Below are 23,872 nucleotides of genomic sequence, written 5' to 3'. Positions count from 1 at the left end.
CCTCCTCCCTTACATTCAACCACATATGTTTTTTGCCAAGTAGCGATGGTTAGTGAGCTTCATTTATGATGATTAATAGAAATGTTGGCCTTTGCTCCAGGTTCCTTCCACCAACGTGATCCAATGCAGAAAGGACGGGAACTGGACCGGTTCCTTCCGTCTCTGCCCCAACCTGACAGGCCAGTGTTCCCTTCCACAGAATCTCAGCCCAACTATCCATCTCAACTGCAAGGATGGATATGACATAGGTCTCTGATTCTCTGCTTTTCACTTCCTAGGCATAAAACACACTGCACACACATGTATGCACTGCATTCTGAACATTGCCACAAGGGACAATGTAACTACAACAGCATGTTTTTGAGTAATTTCAAATTCTGTCTTAATCAGAGATTTTTTTTAATCGAACCCATCTGTCTCATTGTTTTGGAGAGCTGATTTTTAGTAATAACTCAGTTTTGACTAAATATGTCGTTGATGTGTATTCCAGTAGCTATTAACATAAACTCTCACTAGGTTTATATCGGTCTGGTTAATTAGTCTTGACGAAGCAGTTTGTAAAAAATCTGTGCAAGTTCTTTAAACTATCCTCACGTTTTTAGCTACACTACAGTTCAAAAGTTTGGTGTTCATTGTTAGTTACTGGACAGACACATTGATAACATCTGGAGAGTCTTGTATTTAGAGGGCAGATGGGAGCTCCTAGATGTTTTAAAATGCGCAGGTTTGTTTACTGGATGCTTTGCTCGTGTGAAAGAAAGTGCTTTAAGTGCGTTCTGGAGATTCCGTCGAATACAAAAACTCCAAAATCATGTGCAAATTATTTTCTCTACCTACTTACCTACTCTACCTCATAGTCTACTTCTTATTAAATTTAATAATTATAATTGTAATAAGTATTATAAAAAGTGCAAAAAAACTATTTGTTTATTCAAATATGTGTTGGCCTTTGTAAAATATGGGACAAATCATTATACCTTAAATATGAATTATTCCATATTTTGAGGGATGGGTGGCAACCCTAATAACTGGCTTTGTTTACATAAATTTTATGTCGTAAAAAAAAAAAAAACATTTTGAGATGCAAATGCATTAAACCACTTAACACTGAGTCACGTACAGCCACATGTGCGATCAGTCTTCACGAACAAAGCGCGCGTCAGCATTTGAAATTGAAAGCAGTCTTCTGTTAGTGTGGTTCATATTTTAAATATATAATTCCACTGCGAGACAGCACACTTTAAGTGTAAAGCGCGCGTATCTCATATTGCATCCTATGCAATGAAGCCCATGAATGTCCTTGTAATTCGCGTCAAACTTTCTGAACTTTATGAAAGATTAATTTTAACGGATGGTTCTAATGGTGTATTTGTGTGAGGAATTGGAAGCAAACAGGGTACGGTGTTTCTAAAGCAAAATCAGTGTCATCACACATCTGGTTAAAAACAAAGCTCAGAATCGATTCTGAAATTCTCCCAACCCTACTGTTTTTGTTCAGACCAAAGCGAAAATCAACCTATGTTTTATGTTGCAAACATGCAGAGTTGTAAATGTGAACTGGTTGATCAACAAAAAAGATTATGCATTATAAAAAAAAAAAACTAATTAATTAAGACAGTGAATACACTGTATTCACATTGTAGGGCGATGTCTATGATTATCATAGACATTGCCCTACCCCGCTCATATGGTATTCATTTTATTTGTGCAGGTCCCTTTTTTTCCCCTGAAGCAGATATCAATATACCACGGTCATAAATAACACCTGTCTATGATGTCCAACAGGAAAGGTGTGTGAGGTGGCCTGTAGAGATGCTAGCAGCAGTGTGGTCCTCCTGCCCAGCAACATGAGCAATGCAGCTGTGATGAAAGACCACTGGTGGAACCCACCCAAAGTTAAGGTGAGAGCACAAACATTATAAGATTTGGGTGGGCTCACTGTACTATCATAAATGCTGTGTCTACTTCGTTTTATCTCATATTCCAAACTTTGGCATATTTTTTATGAATGTTACACTGAATTTGTATGGTAAATGTTTGATACCATGGCCGGATTCACGAAAATCTTAGATAATAAATAAGATAAATTCCACAAAGGTCAAAAGAATGTTCTTAAGTGCAATTCTGAAGTTCTCAAATATATTCTTAACAGCCATTATCTGAATGAATACATGACACACTGATAAACTCACACTATTGTATTCTTGTGCTTCCTGCAGATTAACCTAATAATCATAATAAGCACGCACACTATTTTCGTCGTGACTTTGACTGGCACTCAGATTCACGTTTTTAATGTGGTATGCTTTTGAACAGTTACTCTCAAAATAGCCTGTCTCAAGCTGCAGCAATTCATTTCTGTGCCGTGTTTTTGAGCTCTCATCTGAGTGAATGCTTCTGGTATGTGAGTCGACGCTTGTACAGCAAACGCGTCCTGTGCGTTCATATGCGCTGAATACTGCCAAAGATTGTGTCGTATTCTAGTCCTACTATTTATTATATGTAGCTGTTGTTGTAATGCTTAATTATAACAATTAATTAGAAATAATCCAATCAATGAATTAAATAATTCTTACTGTTTGGGATTTAAGATGAGTCTGGGGCTGTCCTAAATTTAAGAAATTATTTACGATGATTTATAAGAAGATTTTTTTTTTTTTTTTTTTGAATTTAAGAACAAAAAAATACGAATATTCTTAAGGTGAAACTAAAAATGTATTGTTTTCGTGAATCCAGCACCAGGTCCTAGTGCAATCTGAATCTTCAAACATTTCCACAATTAAGTACCTATATTTAACACCATGGAGTATTTTTTTAAACACATGATTATGACTTAACTTCTCAGAAGTCATCTCAATCATCAGCAGATGGTTGTAACCTAAGCACTAAAAGTAGTCAAAATAAATACCTAATGAGGTAAACACACCAAAGTAGTCCGCAGTTGTTACTTAAAGCTTGCAGATTAATGCCTTTATTGATCATTAACAACAAAAATGGGCATGACAAATTTTTGCTGTAGGCTATTATAAAATCCAATGCATCATTATGTTTAGCTGACTGAAATAGACTGGACCACACACACACGCTTATTCACATTGGTATGGTGACATTTGCATATGGTGACGTTACCAAACATTTGTTATAACTGTAGTTAATATAAGTAAAGTTTACTGTTAAATGCCAGTACAAATTACTACCATATGGTAAATTATACAAATGGTTAACTGAACCGGACCTGTCATTTAACAATTGGTTGCGTCATCGGCATTTCTTTTATAAATAACTAGTTAAGTTGTTCAAAGTAATTTAACGATACCATTCACAGCGTTATTCAAACAGACCTTTTCACTGACGTAATGCACCAATTACGTGCACTTGCTAGCCTGCTCCATTTATGTGCTCTCCGAATGCTAAAGAGGACTCTCGTTGAAAGAGACAAAAGGGCTCATTCTTCTGTATCTTTGTGGGAATTTGTGATTTCATGCAACAGTATATCAATAGCTGCAGCTAGGGTCACAGAGTCCAGACAGGTCTCAAGGAATATCCATTTCCGAATTTACTGTGTCATTAATTTATATATGGACTACTGAATGAAATTTCTGGGTGACATCATGCCCGCCAGTGGTTATGTGGCCGTCTGGATTATTCATTCCATATTTGCATTTCCTCCTCTGTACTATTGTGGACGCCCTTTGGTGTCATGCTTTTTTCTTTCTTTTTCGATGTGGTCTGTGCCATGTGGTTCTTTACTTGATTGTTTAAGCTGCAGTGGAGCTTTAGGAACCACAAACAAATTTACTGCCTGCATCCGAGAGTGCTGCTATAGTTTCCTCCAGGCCTAATCCTCCATATCATAGGTTTTCTTCAGGATAAATCAGCCTTGCAAGGGGATTGACCCACAAGGTCCTTGGAGTTTCTTCATGGAATTTGTTGGACATCGAATCTGTACAGTTTATTTCTGTAAATTTTATTGATAGCATTCAAATGCAGAGACTTGGAAGAAAACATCCAGCTGTACTGTATGTACGCATCTGGTTCTCCATAAATCAGCCAATGTGTGGTGTGTACGAGCTTGGAAGCCAACAGGAAATGTTGTGTCTTGACCGTATAGGATGGAAAATATGAAAGGCATTAAAAAGTGTAAAACTATCTCGGATACAGATAGTATAAAAGTCTATTTAATAGATGGCAGGTAGCACTCATGCAGCTCAGGCCTGTGGAGAAACTATAAAAACATGCACAAGTTCAGGAGCAGAAGGTTTAAATTAGGCCTTGAGTAAACAAGCCGCTTGGGTCTTTGGTGTGACACTGAATATGAAGCATGTGTATGTGTGTGTGTGGATGGCCACAGTTAAGTCCTGCTTTCTTGGAAATGTTCTGTTTATGTTCAGCCTTTCCATTCCTCATTGCTTCTGGAGATCCCCCAGACTGCGTCATTTCACCTCTCCAAACATCCTCTCTACCTGTGCTCGCCCAGGAGGCAGAGCTACCGAGGTCCTCTGCAGCAAACCCCACCCCACCCCCCCAATCCCAAACCTTTTGCTCTCCTCAGCAGGGGTTGAAGCTGGTTAGCACCCCTGGAGTTTAATCAGTCCCCTACTTAGCCGAGCTCTTAAGACTGTAATCCTTCAAGCTGGGCCCTTTCATTGATTTAAGCATCTCCACAGGAACACTGGGTTCATTGAGGATTTTATTTGTTTGTGTTCTGTGTGTTAGGCAAAGAAAAATGTCAACAAACAGAGCAAAGGTTCTTCACATTCAAACTGAAACCCCTGCCAGCCTGAAGGCTTATTGGCAATTCTAGCTAAGGATTTGAACAAACCCCTGACCCTGTATTCTGAACCTGAAGGGATTTATACTTTTGCGTCTGTGCATCAGTTTTCATTTATACTTCTGCGTCGTTGTTTGCGTCGACATTCAGTACACATGCAAACCACTAGTCTGCAGTGTCCATGGGCATGTTGCTTGTATAACCAGCAGACCACGGCAAAAGCTAAAGAAGAAGCAGCTTGTAGGGGGATGGCATCCCCCTTGTTAGAAAAAAGGAGAAAAAAAGCATCCCCTCTATCCCCCTTACCATCCCCTTTAGATTAATAATTTTGTTATGTAAAACTTACCATGCAAATTAAATATTAAAATTCTCTGTGTATGATCATTTACGAACTAAATAATGGTAATTGGCAACTTTTGACGTTCTTTAAAAACAAGACAGCAGAAGGTGATATTTCCTTCGAGTTTAAAGACCCCTGACATAACATCATTGTGCTGTATGTGTGACTGAGGGACAGAGAGATAATATTGAGAGATGACATTTTCAATTACATCTCTGATTTTGCAAAAAAATAAAAAAATAAATAAGCCTATTAGAATGCAATAAGGAACAGCGCAAAGAGAACAACCCTGCTGTGTTTTATTCCTGAATGAATCTGTTTTTGAACAAATCAAGTGAGCCAGTGATTCAATGATCCATTCATAAAGATAGGCTCTTGATTCATTTCTAATTTAATCAGCCGTTTTGAATTAAAGATTTGACTGGACGATTCAGTGAATCATAAAACAGGGATTTGCTGCCACCTATTTGTGGTTTTTGTGTCATATATATGTATCTATGACAGGCCTAAACCAGCCAAGGTACAAGCAGAAAGCATTCCTAATTTACAACTGGGAACGCTGCCTCGAAAAAACTTTAAAAAGCATGTCTGCATGACTGTGTAATGAAGCACATGTGAAATCAGTCCAGTAGAGGGGCAAGATATCACAGGCGGTGTGACGTAGAAGTTTCCACCCTGCCAGATGGTTTACTAAGGGAATAAATCTCTTGAGACCAGTGTCAGTGTACTTTGTGTACAAGTGTCTGGTGTACTTTGAGCAGGCAGCTTAGCACCCTGAAGCAGATGATTGGCAAGGAACAACTGAACTGGCTGCTCTAATAACCTCCTTGGAGGATACAAGCTTCTGGGTGGACACTGAGAACTGTGCTCCCTGGAGACTGCTTTACCCTGAAGCACCGGAGGTGGCAGGGTTTACAGACCAGGCACCATATGATGAGGTGCACACCGCTCTTCCCAAGAGGAGCTTGCCCTCAGAAGCCTGGCGCCTGATTCTTCAGGACTTCTTCGCCAGAGTCTTCCAAGAAAGAATAATGGTCCTCAGAACCGCAATCTCCCTGGACAACTTTGGCTAAGAGCCTCGTCCCAATCCCTGATCACTCTGCATGTGAGCACGGGAAGCGATGCTCTTCTTATGCTGCATCCTGTATGAGGAGCAGGAAGATGGCTGGGGTTGCTCCCACTCATCAGCTCCAAATAACCAGACAACAGCAATAATGAAACCACTGGAATGCTGCTGCCTGCTTCTTTCCTTTTTGAAACTTCTCAGCGAAAGGACTGACTGTGTCACCGAAAAGGCCAGATGGAGCAAGCAGCGCTCCAAAAGGAAGAACCTGTCCTTACCCTTCATATCTGCTTGTCTGCTTGGTATGCCTGCAACACCACCATGGTGTAAAGACAAGCATAAGCTTTGTCCACCAGGGCCGATGTTGTCTTTAAAGACCTGGTGGGCAACGCCGGAGTCTTCAGCGACGATGCTGACCCTGGGAGGACAGATAAATAACAAGTGTCTGTTCAATCAGCGTGGAAGAAGTGACATAAAATGCAGGAAGCATACGTCTAGCTTGCTTTTAGGACAATCTAACTGCTTCTCAGCCAGCCAATCGATTTTTAATTTAGCCACAGCATGAGTCACCACCTCTAATAGCTCCTCATACTGGATGGGCTAGGGTGATGAATCCCCAGCCTCATCCTGTTCGATGCTCTTCACATGGACCTCCTCAGAGGAAGAGAGGTGAAGCAACATGATCTTATTCCGGGGGAAGAAACCACAGAGCATGCTTCAAAACCCTGAGAGCGAGCACTGGATCTAGATAGTGAGGTCACAGGAAGGGCCATGCCCATCTGCAACCACTCCACTAGATGCATCTGGGATCTTTCAATCGCTGCTCTGCCTTGGCCGCCGGTGGATCAAGAGCCTCTGCCCCCTCCTCAAAGAGTGCCAGGTGGGAGCAGAGTGTGTACAGTGGCAGCAGCTCACAATGCACACAGTCAGCTCCTTTGAGAGCTGCCTGTGCATGCTTCTCTTCTAGACAAGCAATACAGAGAGATGTGTATCCCTGCCTGTAATTAAACAAGGACAGGGAAGAAAACTGATTAAAATGCTGATTGTCTTTCTCTATATAACTTAATTTGTGAACTGGCACAATACACACACTTAAAAAACACACCATTTAGACGGAAACAACACAGGGCGCTTGCTGAAGAGCAGAAGCTAGCAGGAGCTTAATTATGCAAAAAGCTTCAATTGCAGGTTGATGCAGAGATGGCGACAAAGAGGCAAAACTTATGGACTGCAGCTTTAAAGCTTGTCACCCCACCCGTGACATCTCGCTACTCTACTGGATTGATTTCACATGTGCTTTATTACATGCAAATTAATTCCAAAAGCGTTTCTGATGCAGCTCGAGTTCCTGAAAGGGAAATACATTCAGCAAAATATAGTTTTAGTATAGCTATAAAACAATTCTCAATTTCAGGGCTCATAAGGAAACAAACAAAAATAGTTAATTTAATAAAGATACCTTTGTTTTTATTAGAATTCTTTTTTTTTTCTTTTTTTATACACAGAATAAGACAGAAGACATAATTAATATTGTCTTGTAAGACATGCTCCAATAATCTTTGTTTTATTGTGTTCAACTTCAGAAAGGCTTTTTTACAGTGTTGTTTAAAAACCCTCTCAGTGACTGTCAATTGAACATTGATAACTTTGAACATTAACTTTGTTATTCTGTCATTTCTCTCATACAGAACATTGTATGCACTATGGGACTAAAGTGGTACCCTATCCCAGAGGCCCTCCACTGCATAAAGGGATGCGAAGTAAGACCTACCTCACACACGCACACACACACACACACACACGCACGCACGCACGCACGCACGCACGCACGCACACACACACACACACACACACACACACACACACACACACACACACACACACATATATATATATATATATATATATATATATATATATATATATATATATATATATATATATATATATATATATATATATCATAATGAAAATAATTATATTTTTTAATAATTATTTTTTTATTTGTTTTTATTATATTTATATATTCCTTTATTTGCTTTTTATTTGTTGAAAATCATTTTTCTTTATTAAATATTTAATTTGTATTCATCTATTATTTCACTTAATTCTATTTATTTGTTTGTTTTAAATTATTTTTGATTCATTTATTTATATTATTCAGTTAACTGGCTGTTCACCATATCCAAAATCCCATTGTAAGTTTGCGTGATTACAACATTATGCCCTAATAGTCATTTCAAGGTAATCTCCCAGTCATAGCTTTACGTTCTATACAGTCATGGAGGTCTGTTCTCTGGAGCATGAACTTGAACAGTTGTTTCTGCCATCTTCTCACGTTCTTTGAAGTATAATACATAAATAAACATGCTGTGCTTAGTGTCTTCCTCTCATTTTGCTCTTTGGGCCAGTCTAGCCTCATCTGTGTTAGGTTTAACAGGGCCAACAAAAGCAGACAAGTGGGATTTGTTACCACCTTTGTTTTTGAGGTCAATTTGTTTTCTTTTTGCATTTTAGACTAACCTGGAAACCTAATTTAGAGGGTGTCATGTTCCCAGTTTCCTCAAATCACAGAGTGGGAATAAAAAAAAACAGCTACTGTGTTTTCTTGCAGAAGGAGCTGTTGAAAAGTCATTTGCCAATGAAAAGACTAAACTGACATTTTTTTTTTACATATACTGTACAGTATGCTGCTTTTTGAAGAAACACAATTTCTTAAAAGCACATGTGACTTTTCTCGCCAAAGACACTTCTAAAACAAAGGCACTGCTATCTTGAAAGTCAAATTAATCTGCACGTCTGTCTCATTTATAACAAGTCTTGCTGTGGCAGACTTTTGAACCCAACTCATCCTGACCCAGTTTCAATGGGTGGTAATTAGCAGCCCTCTGAAAGCATTTGGGTTTGACCAGAGAGATGATTTCAAACTGGAAAAGGTCACAGGTGTGTTGGGCAACCTTTTTACCTGTCAATATTTAAAATGTGTAGTAACACATATAAGTTTAATAGGGCTTTGGTTTCCACATTAAAAGTGGCCTCGACCATCCACAAGCCCGGGAATACCAACTCAGTTTTTCCAGGGCAACATAACTGCAACAGACTCAAGTCTGTTTTTTTTTTTTGTTTTTTTTTTTGTCTCTTTATTTCTTGCTAACTGGTTTTATATGACTAAATTGATGAAGTTTATGGGGGGACACGTTTATATTTGACAGTGTATTGCTGATGTTATTTGTGTTTATATTGTTGGTGATTTCATGTTACAGAGCAGTTTTATCTGTTTCTCACCAGCCGTTCATGGGTGATAATTACTGCGACGCCATCAACAACCGAGCATTCTGCAACTATGATGGGGGAGACTGTTGCCATTCTACTGTTAAAACCAAAAAGGTATGTTTTGGTATTCTTTAGCTGTTTAATCTGTTGAATCCCTTGTTTATGCTTCAAGAGCTGGTAAATAATCGGAGTAAAAAGCTGTAAATTGCATAATTTGCTTAGTTACTACAGATTTAAATAGGGTAATAAATCTTGCGTAATAATAATCTCCTCGGAGAGGAAACTGAAGGACACCCGCAGAAGTGGGGTAAGCTCTCTGAACCATACCCACAATGCACTGTAGACATTGTAGATGAAGCACGCACGTGTATGTTTGGGTGTTTTTCTAAAGCCATGGCAACAGACGGTTGCATATAGCATTTCCATATGGATATTCACCTCACTTTCCAAAAAAGAGAAAGATCCGAGAGTTTAATCCCGAGGGTGGTAAATAACCATAGAAAGGCTTTTTCTGCAAGCTTGTGTACTGTTCTTTTTCCAATTGACTTGTCATCCTCTTTCACTTGATCCTCCCTTGCTTTTTCCTTGAGCAAGTTTTCCTGGCTGCCAGAGAAAGTGAACTTCTCTTTTGACAGACAAAGAATGAAGTAACTTCTCCAAAGTAACAACAGCGAACTCTGGAAGCACACTGGACGGCTCTACTCGTGCATGTTGCCAAAAAAAAAAAAGTTGGCATGTGTGATGACGCATTTCCCGGCAGAATACACAACGTGTTGTGAAAGATCTAGAAATGGCAGTTGGAACTGTACTCTTAACATTTAAATGCAGCTGTAAATCATATAGAAACATATAAACTCAAGGGGGCCATTTGCTTTGTCACGCCAGAGGATTGCCCAAGCAAATAATAAAATCAACTGCACATCCTCCACCACTCAGGCTGAGCTGCTGACCAATTCGTTGTCAATTCTGAATTGTGCTAATAAGTGGCTGTAAATAAGGAATTTTATTTTCTTTGTAAGTTGAGAACAAAAGGAAGTTTTACAGTCTTGTATGAATTCTGAAAGGTTGCTGCCAAAAGCAAATAATTGATTAAATTGCTCCACCACAGGGCAAGTGTGTAATTTTTTGTATTTAGAAAAGCCAATAAATGATTATGAGGGTTGGAGGTATGGGTAAGTTTAAGGGTGGGATAAGGTGTAAAGTATGGGTCAACAGTGTAATTATAAATGTAATTACAGAAATTAAATACAGATGTAATTACATGTAGTTTTTTTTTTTTAAATATAAGTACAATGTAAAAACATGTATGTACACAATAAGTATAAATTATTAATTAAAATTTAAGTACATAGTAGTTAAGGCCACTTAATATAAAGTGGGTCCTATTTTTTTTATCAGACTTTAAAAAAAAGTTCAACTATGCAAGCAAAATGATAAAACTGAGTTTTAAAATCAGAATTGAGACAAACACTTCTCACAGGCAACTGAAAAGAGACAAGACTCATTCGAAAGGGATTACTGTAAGTAAACAGAACTGTTCCTAACGATACATTCAGTATGGTACTGATAACTAATTACTATCCACACTACAATGATCTTGAGTATAACATAACTATGTTGGCATTGAATGAAAAAGAAGTGTTTGTATTGATTTTTTTTATTTGGTAATGAGAGTGACACAAAGTTAATTAGCCAAACAATAATGGCTTCATCCTCATTGGGTGCATTATGTACAGTATTTTTGTATAGTTTCCATAAAATTGTGCTTAAGGATGCTTTCACGTTCACTAAATATGTTAAAATGTATTTAAATTTCACAATATTACGGTTTTTACAGCATTTTTTTTTTTTTTTTAATAAATGCAGCCTCAGTGATTATAAGACTTCTATAAAAACACTTACCAGCCCTAAACAGTTGTGTACATTAAGAAAGATCCAAGTTAAGCTTGTCTGAGAAAATGACAGTTATAGTTACCAAGGTGTGACGGTTCAGGGCATTTTTAGGAATAATATTTCAACCTCCCAGAAAGTAACTGGGTAACCAATAAAACTTGTTCATTGTGTGCTTAAGTTGTCATACTCTTATGACTTCTTGTCCTATTTAATGTACTTTTTGTTCCTTCTTTGTCTGGGAGCCGCAAAAAGGTATCATCTTCCACAATTACTTGAAAGAGAACACTTACAGTAGATCGGGTCACATCAAATCATAACAGATAAGACTGAAATTATGTTTTGATTCCTTCCCCCATTTGATGCTTTATTGGATTCAGTAAACAGAATTTGGTGGCTTTCACTGGAGCTCTGTGTACTAATGTCATTTTTGGTGGTCTTCGTGGGCTGTTTTCATTGTTTCTTTGGAAGGACTCTATGTTTTTCAATCCAGTGTTCCAATAACTCACAGTATACATTGCTTGTATTTGTCAGGCCTCTTGTCAGCCAAGGTCTTTTCCTCCCAAATGCACCATCAATAGCAAATAACTGCCCTCACAAGCCCCACAGAGCAATTAGGAAAAACTAACCCGGGCCTCTGACGTGCAATGAGCAGACAGAAAAGCAACATTGACACAAAGCATCCTATTAGTTTGTTGGACTTGAGGATGACCAGGATTTGAATCAGTGCCTTATAATGATGAGGTCTTCCATTTTAGAGGTGAGGTCATGACGACAGAGCTAAATTTGCGTCCAGTTGATGTGTTTAGTGGAGACGCTAAACATTTTCTAGCAAAGTCCTCCAGATTTCCGTTGAACTGTACCCAAGTATAGCTTAACAGTGGAATTGCACCCTATGTATAAAACTGCACTGCCTTACGTTGTGTAGAGAGTACAGAGGAGTAATATGGAAATGGGATTTGGTAAAAATTGTTGTAGGTTAGTTGTAGGATCTCAGCTGGTGCATCCAACCCAAATGCCGAATATATTAACTTGCTAAAAAATAGTTTGTTTGTGCAGTAAATTATCGGCTACCATCGAATTTCAAGAGACATTTACAAACAAAACAATGTGCAGCTGAGTATATTATAGTGTTTGTTTTTAAGGACATTTTCTGTTTACTCTTGTGTCTCATTTTTGTGGGCAATTGTTCAAATCTTCTTTTATTACTATTGAGGCTACTGGAGAAATCACAGTTCCTCTACCACCATCCCAATGACATCAGTACAGAAAAGGTCAGATGTTGTGAGAACATTCAGCGGTTGCAAGGTTTGCTGAAGGAAAAGTGCACTGACAGCTCAGCTTACTGTCAAAAGCTTCCTGCAGACTTCTCAACCTCACTTCTTTCAAACTTATGTCAGAGTTTGTCTGAAGCTTGTGAAATGCTGATATTTATACTATCCAGATGTCATGGGCTCAGTGGCATGAACTGAACATTAAAAGTTGGTTTGCTTGCATTGGCATCACCTAACGTCAGTTTATAAGTCATTTATTTGGAAGCAAACAACATATTAATTGTAGCTGGACTAATACATGCTCTAATACCTGGAGTATTAAACTCTGGGTGGGTAACTCATCCTGCACTGTTTGTACTACAGATAGTTGGAATAAGTATTATTCTTGCTTAATATTTCCATTTTAGAAGAAAAAAAAAATTAAAAAGGAAAATAGTTTAAAACAAACGTTCAGTAAAATGAAATTAAAATGTCATAATGTATAAATAATTAGTTAACTACAATATCTCTGGTTCCTTGGCATCAAAAGAGTTTAAAACCCCTGTTCTAAGATACCTACTTGTAGCTACAACTCAGTTTTGATAAATTGTTCACTTTTGCAGTTGTTTTAACTTTAAGAAAGGAACGAAAGTTTTTTTTTTTTTTTTTTTTGTGTTTTTGTTTGTTTTCCCTGGAAACAATTCAGGGATGGCTGCATACACACACACACCCACACTTAACGCCTGGAGAAGTGCAGGTCGGTTGTAATGAGGAGTGTGGCAATGGAGGGAATGTTGTCAGCCAGAGTTTGTGGGCACTATGAATGGACTAGATTTACAGTTGGGAAAATCCCCTACAGTGGCTGGGGACACCAAAAGGAAAGGCCTGTGTATTTCACAGGGCAAAGAGAGGGCATTCCTTTCCTCAACGCTTCGAACACAAGAGATTCCTTGTTACTCTGTACACATATACGCTCTTGTGTTCCCTCTTTTTTCACTCTGCACTCGCAGACATCCAGTGCACACAAACAGTATAGCTCACAGGGACTGAAAAGATACCTAAAAACAAGCTGGGGTCAGTGGTTCATGTATACTAGAGGTGCAGGTGTGGATAAGATTCTCAAAAATGTGTTCCATTCTGTGGATACTTTTGGACACATGGAGTTGTTTTCACTGACAAACAGTTTTTTTTTTGTGTTTTTTTTTGCATTCCATCTTCAGTGTTCCGCATCCTCTTTTTCCCAAATGGTAGAATAGTTAGAACTAAATAAAAGGATAATGATGTTATTTATAAAATGAGAGCACAATGTACTTTGGTCGGTGACACAGACAAACACACACAAATAAAAGTTCAGCTCTCACCGTATCTAATTTGACAAAAGTGCAAGTCTAGTTTTGACTGATGTTTGATAGATAGCACATCTGACCACAGTATCAACCAAGGTCAACTGTAAAGATTTTTTACTGTATTCAATTCTGTTCTTCAAAAAGCTTGGTTTGTCTCAACTTATTATTATTATTATTTTCATTCTGTGAACTGTTTGTAGTCCTTGTTGACTTTTACGATTTTTTAATTTGCATTGTAAAAAAAAAAAAAGAATTTGCTTTAGTCTATCAACTTCAAAACATTGTGTTTAATGTATTGTAACTTGCTGTTTTTTTATTAATATTTGTGAAATTTAAATAATTTTTTCAGTTAAACCGATGCTTTCATCCAGAGGAACTGACAAATTACAATTTTGCGATTTTATATTTCAGTAATATTTGCTGATAAATATTGTTGTTTGAGATTTGAATGACGGTGACAGCTTTCGACCGGGAAAGAATACGAAGATCCGAGATGATGTTTTGGTTATAGATACTGTACACTATTGGTTTGGTAGCTGTTTTTTGTCGTTCCACTGCTCATTCTTAATGAACTCTTAGTAGTTTGCCCAAAAATTTTAATAAACAATCTGTCATCAATTACTCACCCTGCAGAAAGTCATACAGGCATAAGGTCAAGTAAATTATGAAAAACTTTTCATTTTTGGGTGAACTATCCTTTGGATATCACTTATTTGTAATGTAATTGATGAAACATTGTAACCCCTTCTGCTATTATAACACTGCTGTATTATGGTGAATGTGATCACCTCAATCTCTTGGACTCAACCCACTTTGATATTTTGTCTGTGCCAGGTGATTCCATTCCCTATGTCGTGTGACATTCGAGAGGACTGTGCATGTCGAGACCCCGACGCCCAGGAGAACAACAAAGGAGTCCGCCACAGGTCCATTGGCTGAGCTTGGTACCCCCAGTGGCACCCAGGGGGCCTGCTGGGTAACCATTTTTCTCTACATGCTGCTTACAAGAGGGCCTTCCCACTCACACCGCACTCCAACATGCCCTCGTTTCCTCATCAAACCGCGACAACTTAAGAGTGTAAGACACTCAAAAACAAATAACCAACCAAACACATCAACAACAGGTTTCGCAAAGGACAAGAAGTGGAAGTTTTATGAATGACTTCTGGCAATAGCAACCATAGATGTCATCAACCTAAAGCTCAAACCAGCCTGGGCTGACAGTTTTGTTGTTTTATGTTTGCTTTCATTGATCATTATTTGTAAAGCGCAACCATGGCAATGTTGTTTTTATGTAGAGCCAGAGGAATAAGGGAGGAAAGGGAAAAAATGCAGCTGTTAATGTTTGACTGCAGTCAGAAAATAGGACGATTCCAATCGAGTCGAATTGCAAGACTTCCAAACTAAAGCAAATCGGTGAATGAGAGGACCTCTGATGCTTCCACGATACCCCTTAACACCTGACCTCCGAGACCGTCTCGATGAGAGTTTAGCCATACGCTGTGTCCTCTCAAATCAAGTGTTCTCCGTCTTCTTATATTAACCATTTCAGATATCAAAGAGGAAATACATACAAATGGACCCTAACATCAAATCCAAATCTGTGTCACACGAATGGCTTGCACTCCTCTGCATGTTTGAGCCGCTCGTACTCACTTGGAAAAAAAAAAATCTGGCTGACAACCTCAGCGCCTGTATGAAACATCGAGGGATGATGGGAATGTTTCACAGCGCATAGGAAGATGTACGAGTGCAGCTGCTGTGGCCCTAAATCACAAAATCCTGTATATCAGCAAGAAATGCACAAATCTGATGCCGAAAAATCATCAGAGGAGGTGTTGATCCAGTGAGTTACATCCAGAGAGAGAGAGAGCTTGTGAAAGAAGCTGTGTTAGCACAGCTGTTGCTGCTAGTTATGCTGCCATGGCAATGCAGCCAATTCTGTCTATGGACAATTTGTAGCTTAGTCTGCCATAGATTTTACCTCTGGTCAAAATGCAGTTATGTCAACTTTACAGGAATATATATATTCATATAAACGCATTCTATATACACATTTATATATTCATATAAACAGCTTTATACGTGTAGATATGCCAACAGGTTCCCCTCTGCAGAAAAAAGGCTGTTTTGTTTGGGCTGTCAAAGTTCACACACTAATTGACTTAATGGTTTCAGTCTGTTCTGTGTGATTTTCCGAAAAGTGATCTGAGCTGAACATTCAGAGCTCATTGAAATGGATTGCGCACCCGTGTTGCTATCAGTAAATGAAGAAAGATGTTCTTTACAGATGACTTATTTATAAATCAATCCCTGATGGGACGTATTTCCTGCCTGCGTGTTTGATAGCTATGATTAATGTTAATAATTAGATTGACTACAGAATTTCTTTTTGAAACGAGTAAAAATGAACGCGTCTGGTGTCATATATATATATAGACATATCATCTACAGTACGTCAATTGCCACGCTCAAATACACATATTCCCCGAAACTGATTGTGTTAATGCCGTGCATTAGAACTATGAAACAGATTATGAGATTAATCATTTTCATAGATTGATAGCCCTTTTAGAGACTCAGTAGCCAATGAGATCACTGACTAAAAGAGAAATACAATTATATACACGCTGACACAGCATATCCCGGACACAATTAATTACTCATATAAAATGTGCAGTCAGTCAGCGTTTCCTTGTTGATGAAGAACAGCTGAAGGGTATTCAGGACAATAACATATTTTATTAGAAGCCATGTGTCCATAAAAAAAAAGCTAAATTATAAGAAAAGTGAGTTAAATATTGACGCAAAGAATGTAATTTAGCCTTCATTGTGAATACAGTTAGCATTTAGCATATAGCATTATATTTGTAAAAAAAAAAAAAGTTAAACTATGTAGAAAACATAAAATATTTTTAGGCTTTGCAGTTCATATTCATTTGGCATTTTGTAATAGATATATCTCATCGGCAGATATGCCATCACTGCTCCCCTTTTTGTGGTGCTTATTATTTTTGTGAAAAAATAACTAACTGTAACATTAGCGCATAACAGCAGTGTATGTAACAAGTGGCTTAAAGTTCAACACAACTGCAAATATGCTGTTTAATAATAGGTATTGTTAAGATTTATATGTACACCTGTGTAAAACTGCAAAGTAGAGTCTATGGTAGTGTGGTAGTAATGGCAGTAAGTATGACCCCATTTAATACCTACACATTGGTATACAAACCACTTTTAGAAAGCATAGAACATCTAAGGAACATAAAAACGTCTTGGAAGCATTTATCAGCCACCCTCACAATCTCCCTGAGCTCTCAGAAATACATCTAAATGACATCTTTCTCATTACATTAGCAATGTAGCATAGAAACAACAACAACTGTTGTGATAGAAGTGAAGCTACTTATCAAACCAGCATATCCCAACATCACAGGTTGTCTCAGCCCGGCCAATGATAAGAGGTTATTTCTATGGCATTGAGGTCAGTGAATATTCTCTTTTTTTTTTTTTCAGAAGTGAAGAGTTTAAGGTAGGAAGGGGCTTGTGTGTATATTTATATCTGGTGGTTTTGTTCAACTGTATCTCTGTCAACCAATATTTTTATCTTCAACAACAGTTGCTGCACTTCTTTGAACAGTTATTTTGTTGAAATAGTAAAAAAAGAAAAAAAAAATAAGTTTACCATATAAAGAAAAGCTGCTATGGTTAGACAGGTTATCATAATTGTTAAATTAAATATATAGTCGTTTCGTGTATGACATCATTGAATAGTACTTCATACTGTGTCTTGTTATGTTCTTCTCTTTTCACTACCTTTGGTTGAAACTGCAAGTATAAAAGAGAAATGTGTGTAGTCCGACCATCTAAGGATAGCCAAAGGAAAAAAATCTGATCTGCGAGAGACATGGCAACAGTGAGATGACAGAGTAGGTCATGCCAGTCGTGACTTATTTCTTCATGTACACAAGCAGTCGTCATTTCTTTTGATGTAAAGATCATGTCATATTTAGTCTGTATAGACGTCTTTATTCCTAGTATTAAACTGTATGCTGTTATTGCATTGTAATTGCTAAAATACTGCTGCTTTTATTCTATTATCACTTGGAAAGAGTGCCTAGAACAAATACCAATATATGTGCAATTATATGAACCAGTATCACAAGCGGTTTCAGACATCACTGAAAATGTACTTTTACTGAGCTTTACAGTACATACAGTTCTTTACTGGAGTGTTGTACACAAACGGCGATCAACCTTTTCTGTGTTTTTTTCCTAGAAATGTAAAAAAATTGGAATGCATTCTAACGCAAAATTAACTTGTTCTTTTGAAGCCATGAAAAACCAGATCAAATCAAATGAAGTTTGTTGAAACAGTCTACTGTAAACTTTACAGGATCTTTTTTTTTTTACGGGCTGTACCTCATGCCTGTAATGTTTGCTGCTTACTTATTCAGTATTAGTAATTTAAATATCTTAGCAATATACAGTGTTGTAAATAATATCATTATTTATTAAGAATGTTGTCTTTTTTATTTATATTTACACAGTTCATCTAAGTTATTTTTATATGTCTCCAGTTTTATTTGGTGTGATCAAAAGCCTTTTTTTCCTTGCTGTTCATTTCTCTGTTCTGGATAGGAAGCAAAGGCCTGGCGTAAGAAATGACCTGTTTTCCCAGCCACTCAATTTGTGTGAGTAATGAATAAAAGTCTCTAATGCACAAGGAAAATGTTATAGAAGTGCCACCTTTGGAAAATTATACAAAGCGTTCCTTTGCCGTATTGACTTCCACCGGTGTTTTAAATTCCCTATGTTTGTATATTCTGGGGAAACTGGTCAGAGAGGTTCCGTTTCCAATTGCTGAGTAGATACATTGAACCGGTCTGGAGCTCGTGTGGTTTTGTGTAAATAGTAGAATAGGTGAGAGGAACTGAAAGACTGCTTGTGGTGGCTCAGCTGCTGATGTTTGGCTACGTATAGAAAGCCTCATGTATAGATTGCTTCTATAATCTAGCGCGTGTCCCTACATTTTCATCCTCACCGCAGAAAGAGGCATGTCCTCATGTCCGTACATGCAGATGAAGTTGTACCTCAGCAAATTAATGTGCTATTTTGTACATCCAATTTTGTGATTTAAAGGTTTCAACCTGTTAGAGGTTACTTTACATCCTGAGATTTTTGCCGTAATTTCTAGAGGTGCTCCGATCACGATCGGCCGATCGTTAATGCGCATCTCGTCAGTAGGCCTAAAGCCGGTTCTCTAATCAGCGGTTAATTCCATCAGGTGCGTGATTTCACAAAGAGCAGCTGTTACTACACAGAGCCGTTGTTAATAGAGAAGATGCGCAAATCCACTTCATTTTCAGTGTTTTTTGGCGCATATTCTCAGTTAACAACGGCTCTGTGTAGTAACAGCTGCTCTATGTGAAATCACGCACCTGATGGAATTATCCGCTGATTAGAGAACCGGCTTTAGGCCTACTGACGAGATGCGCTTTAACGATCGACCGATCGTGATCGGAGCACCCCTAGTAATTTCGCTTTCTGTGTTTCTACACAGCTGTGTAGGTTTTGTACAGGGCTACTAGTAACATTGCTGGACATTAATATTAGACCAGTTCAGCATGTTTTTCTCCAATCCCATAGAAGATTACAGTTGCAAGATCTAAACCGTGTTCCCAAAGTCTGAGATGTAAAAAGTCTTATGGTTTGCTACTTTCATCATAGTATAGCCAATTTAGATGCATTTAATCATATGTTTTTTGCAACGAGAGATAATTGACCCCATTATGTGTCATTTGAATATTCATTTTGTTTGCTGTTTTTATTTTCACAACCTTTATATCTAAATCAAATGTTACATGTTATTTGATTTATATTATTATCCTGAGAGTGTTTCTTTTCAATGCCCTGCCTCACTCGTTTGGTCTCCGAATTTGGATATTCTTCTGTGACTGCACTGACATAAAAATCAAGACCAGACATGTCGTTCTGTATCTCCAAATACAACCCTAAAAGGCTTGACCTCCTACTTTGATGGTCTCCGTGAGCACTGGTTAGACTCAATAAACCCACTTTGCTCAGTATACATCCTAAATGCACTGTTTTGGGCACTTACCACAATATCATTTTAATAACAAATTGATTTGTACCATATGTCATTTTTCATGATTATGTCTGATTGTTTGTTCATTTGTTAGTGTTTTTTTTTCTGTATAATGTTGATATTATTTGTCACAGAGAAGACTAGTGTACTGTATATTTTCATGAACTCCTCAAGCATTATTAACAGTAAGTACATCAATGTTATTTTTTCTATGTATTATTTAGAAAATAAACACTGGTTAATGAAATGTAATTCTACCGCTTGTTTTACTTGCTTTGTGAAACCTAATGCAGGCACTTACTCCTGTAAGTATATTTCTGAAATTATCTCTAAATATTGTAATGGGAAATATAGAAGAGTGGGGTCACTGTAACTATAACACCTTCTGCGTGTTGCCACCTCAGTTTTGAACAGGCAAAGTGACAGTCCTCTTTCACAAGCCAAAATGTATATATTTATAAAATATTCTGTCCTGTTTGTCTCAGGGAGTATCATATCACAGTTTGCACTTTTATTTACATTTGTTCATAATTTGGACATAATGAAATTTCATTAAAACATCACTAAACCCTTTGTTGCATGACTTTTACATTGTTACAAGCAAACAAACAATAGATTGTTTTGAACTTCCAGTTCCCCCCAAAAAAATGAATATTTTAATCCGAAGGGTGTTACTGATCTTTAAGAAAATTATTTATTCATGCATGTTTCATATTAAAATAATAATAATTAAAATATAACCCTTCGGGAGAAAAATAAATGTAATTTTATAACAACATGTTAAAGTATAGTGATATTTTTTGATCAAATTAACGCAGCCTTGGTGAGCACAAGAAACTTCTTTCAAAAACATTCACAAATCTTACTAAGTACAAACTTGATATAGTTTTCAACATACACTCAAATGTGAGCTCAGCTAATGCTTTAGATGGAGAGACAGAGCGCTTTTACATTGTGCTGGAATTACCAGTCAAACAGCATCTCATACTTTTTCCAATGGCCATTTTAAACACATTTGCCCCGGCCACATCAGCCAACAGTGTTGGTTTTCCTGCGATCGGAGGACACTCTGAGTAGGCAGTAAAATTGGCTTGGCTTGAGACAACTGTGGCTTTGTGGTTTTAAGAGCAGCCAGTTTAGTCCCAGCTTCACGGGGTCACCCAGAGGCCCGACTGCAGCTGAAATCAGAGCGGGTGTCCCTCTTTCACTGAGGGATTTTCCCCCGGCTTCCACAAGAGAGGAAAAACTGAAAAGCAAATCAGTTTTGGAAATGCACTTGGCCTCAGGCAATGGTGGTGGACAATTATACCAAGCAGTGGAGCTTGTTATTTTTTTTTTCAGCTCTAATCCTGGATCATTTGGGGAAACTGGTGAAAGACAACGCAACTGCTAAAGACTGGTGGTTAGTGTGAAAATACGAGCGCTGTAAACAAGCCTACAGGATATGAGAATAAATAGCTGTTTCTTTATTTGAACCAGGTTGTTTATTTAATTGGAAACTTATGAGGATCATATACATGTAGTCCACAAAATGTCTGCTATGTAACAGTGGCATTATTTTATTTAACAATGCCCAGAAATGCTTTTGATATTTGTTTAAAATGATATTATCTAAACAATCTGATTGAAAATTGTTTCTACACCAATTATGTGTCAGTATAGTTCAGAGATGGATATGCAGTAATCAGTTATGTCCAAAGAGAAACATTTTGAACTTTTCCTTGGGGTATATCATTTATTACATCAATCTTTCAACTTTTTTCAGTGGTTTTATATTTTATTATATGAAGGTCTCTCTCTCTCTCTCTCTCTCTCTCTCTCTCTCTCTCTCTCTAAAACATGGTTTCATCACCATTTTTTGGGCACTTTTCAAATGCCTTTGTATGTATATTGTTTTACCCATGCCCCAGACCTAGTATTAAAACAAATTAAAAAACGAATTGAATTTTGATGTTTGTGATACAAAATGTAGCCATGGACTATATGTGATATTTTTATGGGCCTGTGATACAATCACAGAATTCACTGCCGCTGAAAAATAGACCAAATACAATACAGGTCTGCTGTTGGGATTCCAGCAGATTGTGTTGCTTTCCAGGATTCTCCTGGCACACAATGAAGGCACAGGGCCATTATCCTCGCATGGTTGCTTAAATAGTTCTCCCCGTATAATTTCAACATTAATGTTAAAGAAAAAAAATGAGCCCAACCAGCTCATATTTTTCCCAACATCATGACCACCTCATCATTCTCTGCTCTTTCTAATCCCCATAGACATGTTCAGCTCTGTGAGACCCTTCAAATGAGGCAAATAGTAGTATAGCAGCAGCAGCTATAGATGTCATAACCTGCTCCATCTGTTTATGCTGAAAGATGTTGACTATTATGCTGTTCCAAACATTTATGACTTCCGTTATTCCGTGGAACACAAATTGTAAGGAGATGTTTGATAAGCAGAATGTCAGAACTGTTATTGTACAACTTAAATAGATGCAGGCCAGGTAATGTCAAAAGGACATTTTTACCTTAAAAGTTTTCATTGATGAATCATTGAAACATCCATAAGACTTTTTAGAGCTGATCTACAGTACATGGGAATCACTTACAGCATTTAAAGTGAAAGTGAAGGTGAAAGTGACGTGACATACAACCAAGTAAGGTAACCCATAATCAGAATTTGTGCTCTACATTTTACCCAGTCAAAGTGCACACACACAGCAGTGAACACACACACCGTGAACACACACACGGAGCAGTGGCCAACAATTTATGCTGCGGTGCCCGGGGAGCAGTTGGGGGTTCGGTGCCTTGCTCAAGGGCACCTCAGTCATGGTATTGAAGTTTATTAGTTTTTCAAACGTCCATTAGCCTTTCTTTACACATCTTTAAAGTTACAAACATGGAACAATGGCATAGTGACAAAAACAGTATACCTTAAATTAAGACTTTGCTTCAATTTATTAAAGAGATAAGCTCTAGAATTTTGGACATTTTATTTTACAAAACTGTTTTTTTTTTTCTCACATTACAATGCTGTAAAAATCATCGCTCTCTCTGGGGCGGCTTTGATTGAAACAAAGACATTCTGGATTTAGGCCCTTTTTCACTGCTAAATATTTTCTTATCCAGTAAAAAGACTGTAATGCTTTGAATATTTTTTCTGAAATTAGATATCTGTTGAGGGGTGTTTGGGTTCACATTTGCACAACAGTCGAGGTTATTGACTAATTAAAGTCAATACAGATCCCTTTTTCCCCTTTATCATTACCTATGATTGATGATTAGTAGTGTGTTTATGACACATGACAATAAAACAAATAAATCTGTGTGTGTGTGTGTGTTTGTGTGTGTGTGTATGTGTGACTGAGGGTCTTAATTGATTTTTATTCATTCAACGTGAACTGATGTTCATTCATGATGTTCATTTTTTTTTTTTAGAAACATCAATAGCATTTGTATTAAATCTATATTCACTGAATTTAATCGAATCAAATCATGAGCTTGCGAATCAGAATTGAATCAGGACATCTGAATTGAATCATTAGGATTGAATGTATGCATATTGTCAAATAAAATAATTTCAATATTTTCAGAGCAAAGGCAAACAGAGGTTGGTGTGATGTCAATGGCAACAAGATGGCTTCAATAATATATGCCTAAAATTAAGTAAGTAGAATTCACACTGACTAAATTGAAGGGCTTTAGTATTGTACAAGATGTAAATAATTATGTTATGAACAATTATTTAAATAAATAGTTCTCCAGTTTAAAATTTTTTTGATGAAATGCCAATCCAAATGTTATGGTGACCAGAAATGTCTTGCAGC

At 37.4% G+C, this 23,872-nt stretch overlaps 1 protein-coding gene across 1 annotated transcript in view; it reads left to right on the top strand.

The window, feature by feature from the left end:
* LOC127988847 (pappalysin-1-like) overlaps positions 1-15,122 on the top strand; it is an 89,788-nt gene extending 74,666 nt beyond the window's left edge. Inside the window, exons 18-22 of the mRNA XM_052591388.1 lie at positions 101-248; positions 1,786-1,901; positions 7,863-7,934; positions 9,463-9,561; positions 14,771-15,122. Of these exons, the coding sequence (XP_052447348.1) occupies positions 101-248; positions 1,786-1,901; positions 7,863-7,934; positions 9,463-9,561; positions 14,771-14,875 (540 nt within the window). The 3' untranslated portion in view covers positions 14,876-15,122. The remainder of the gene's footprint in view (positions 1-100; positions 249-1,785; positions 1,902-7,862; positions 7,935-9,462; positions 9,562-14,770) is intronic.
* The last annotated feature ends 8,750 nt before the right edge of the window (positions 15,123-23,872 follow it).

The sequence above is a fragment of the Carassius gibelio genome, chromosome A5, assembly GCF_023724105.1.
Source record: "Carassius gibelio isolate Cgi1373 ecotype wild population from Czech Republic chromosome A5, carGib1.2-hapl.c, whole genome shotgun sequence".
NCBI classification, from domain to species: Eukaryota; Metazoa; Chordata; class Actinopteri; order Cypriniformes; family Cyprinidae; genus Carassius; species Carassius gibelio.
The sequence above is the reverse complement of the archived record's forward strand: the minus strand, read 5'-3'. Positions and strand labels throughout refer to the sequence as shown.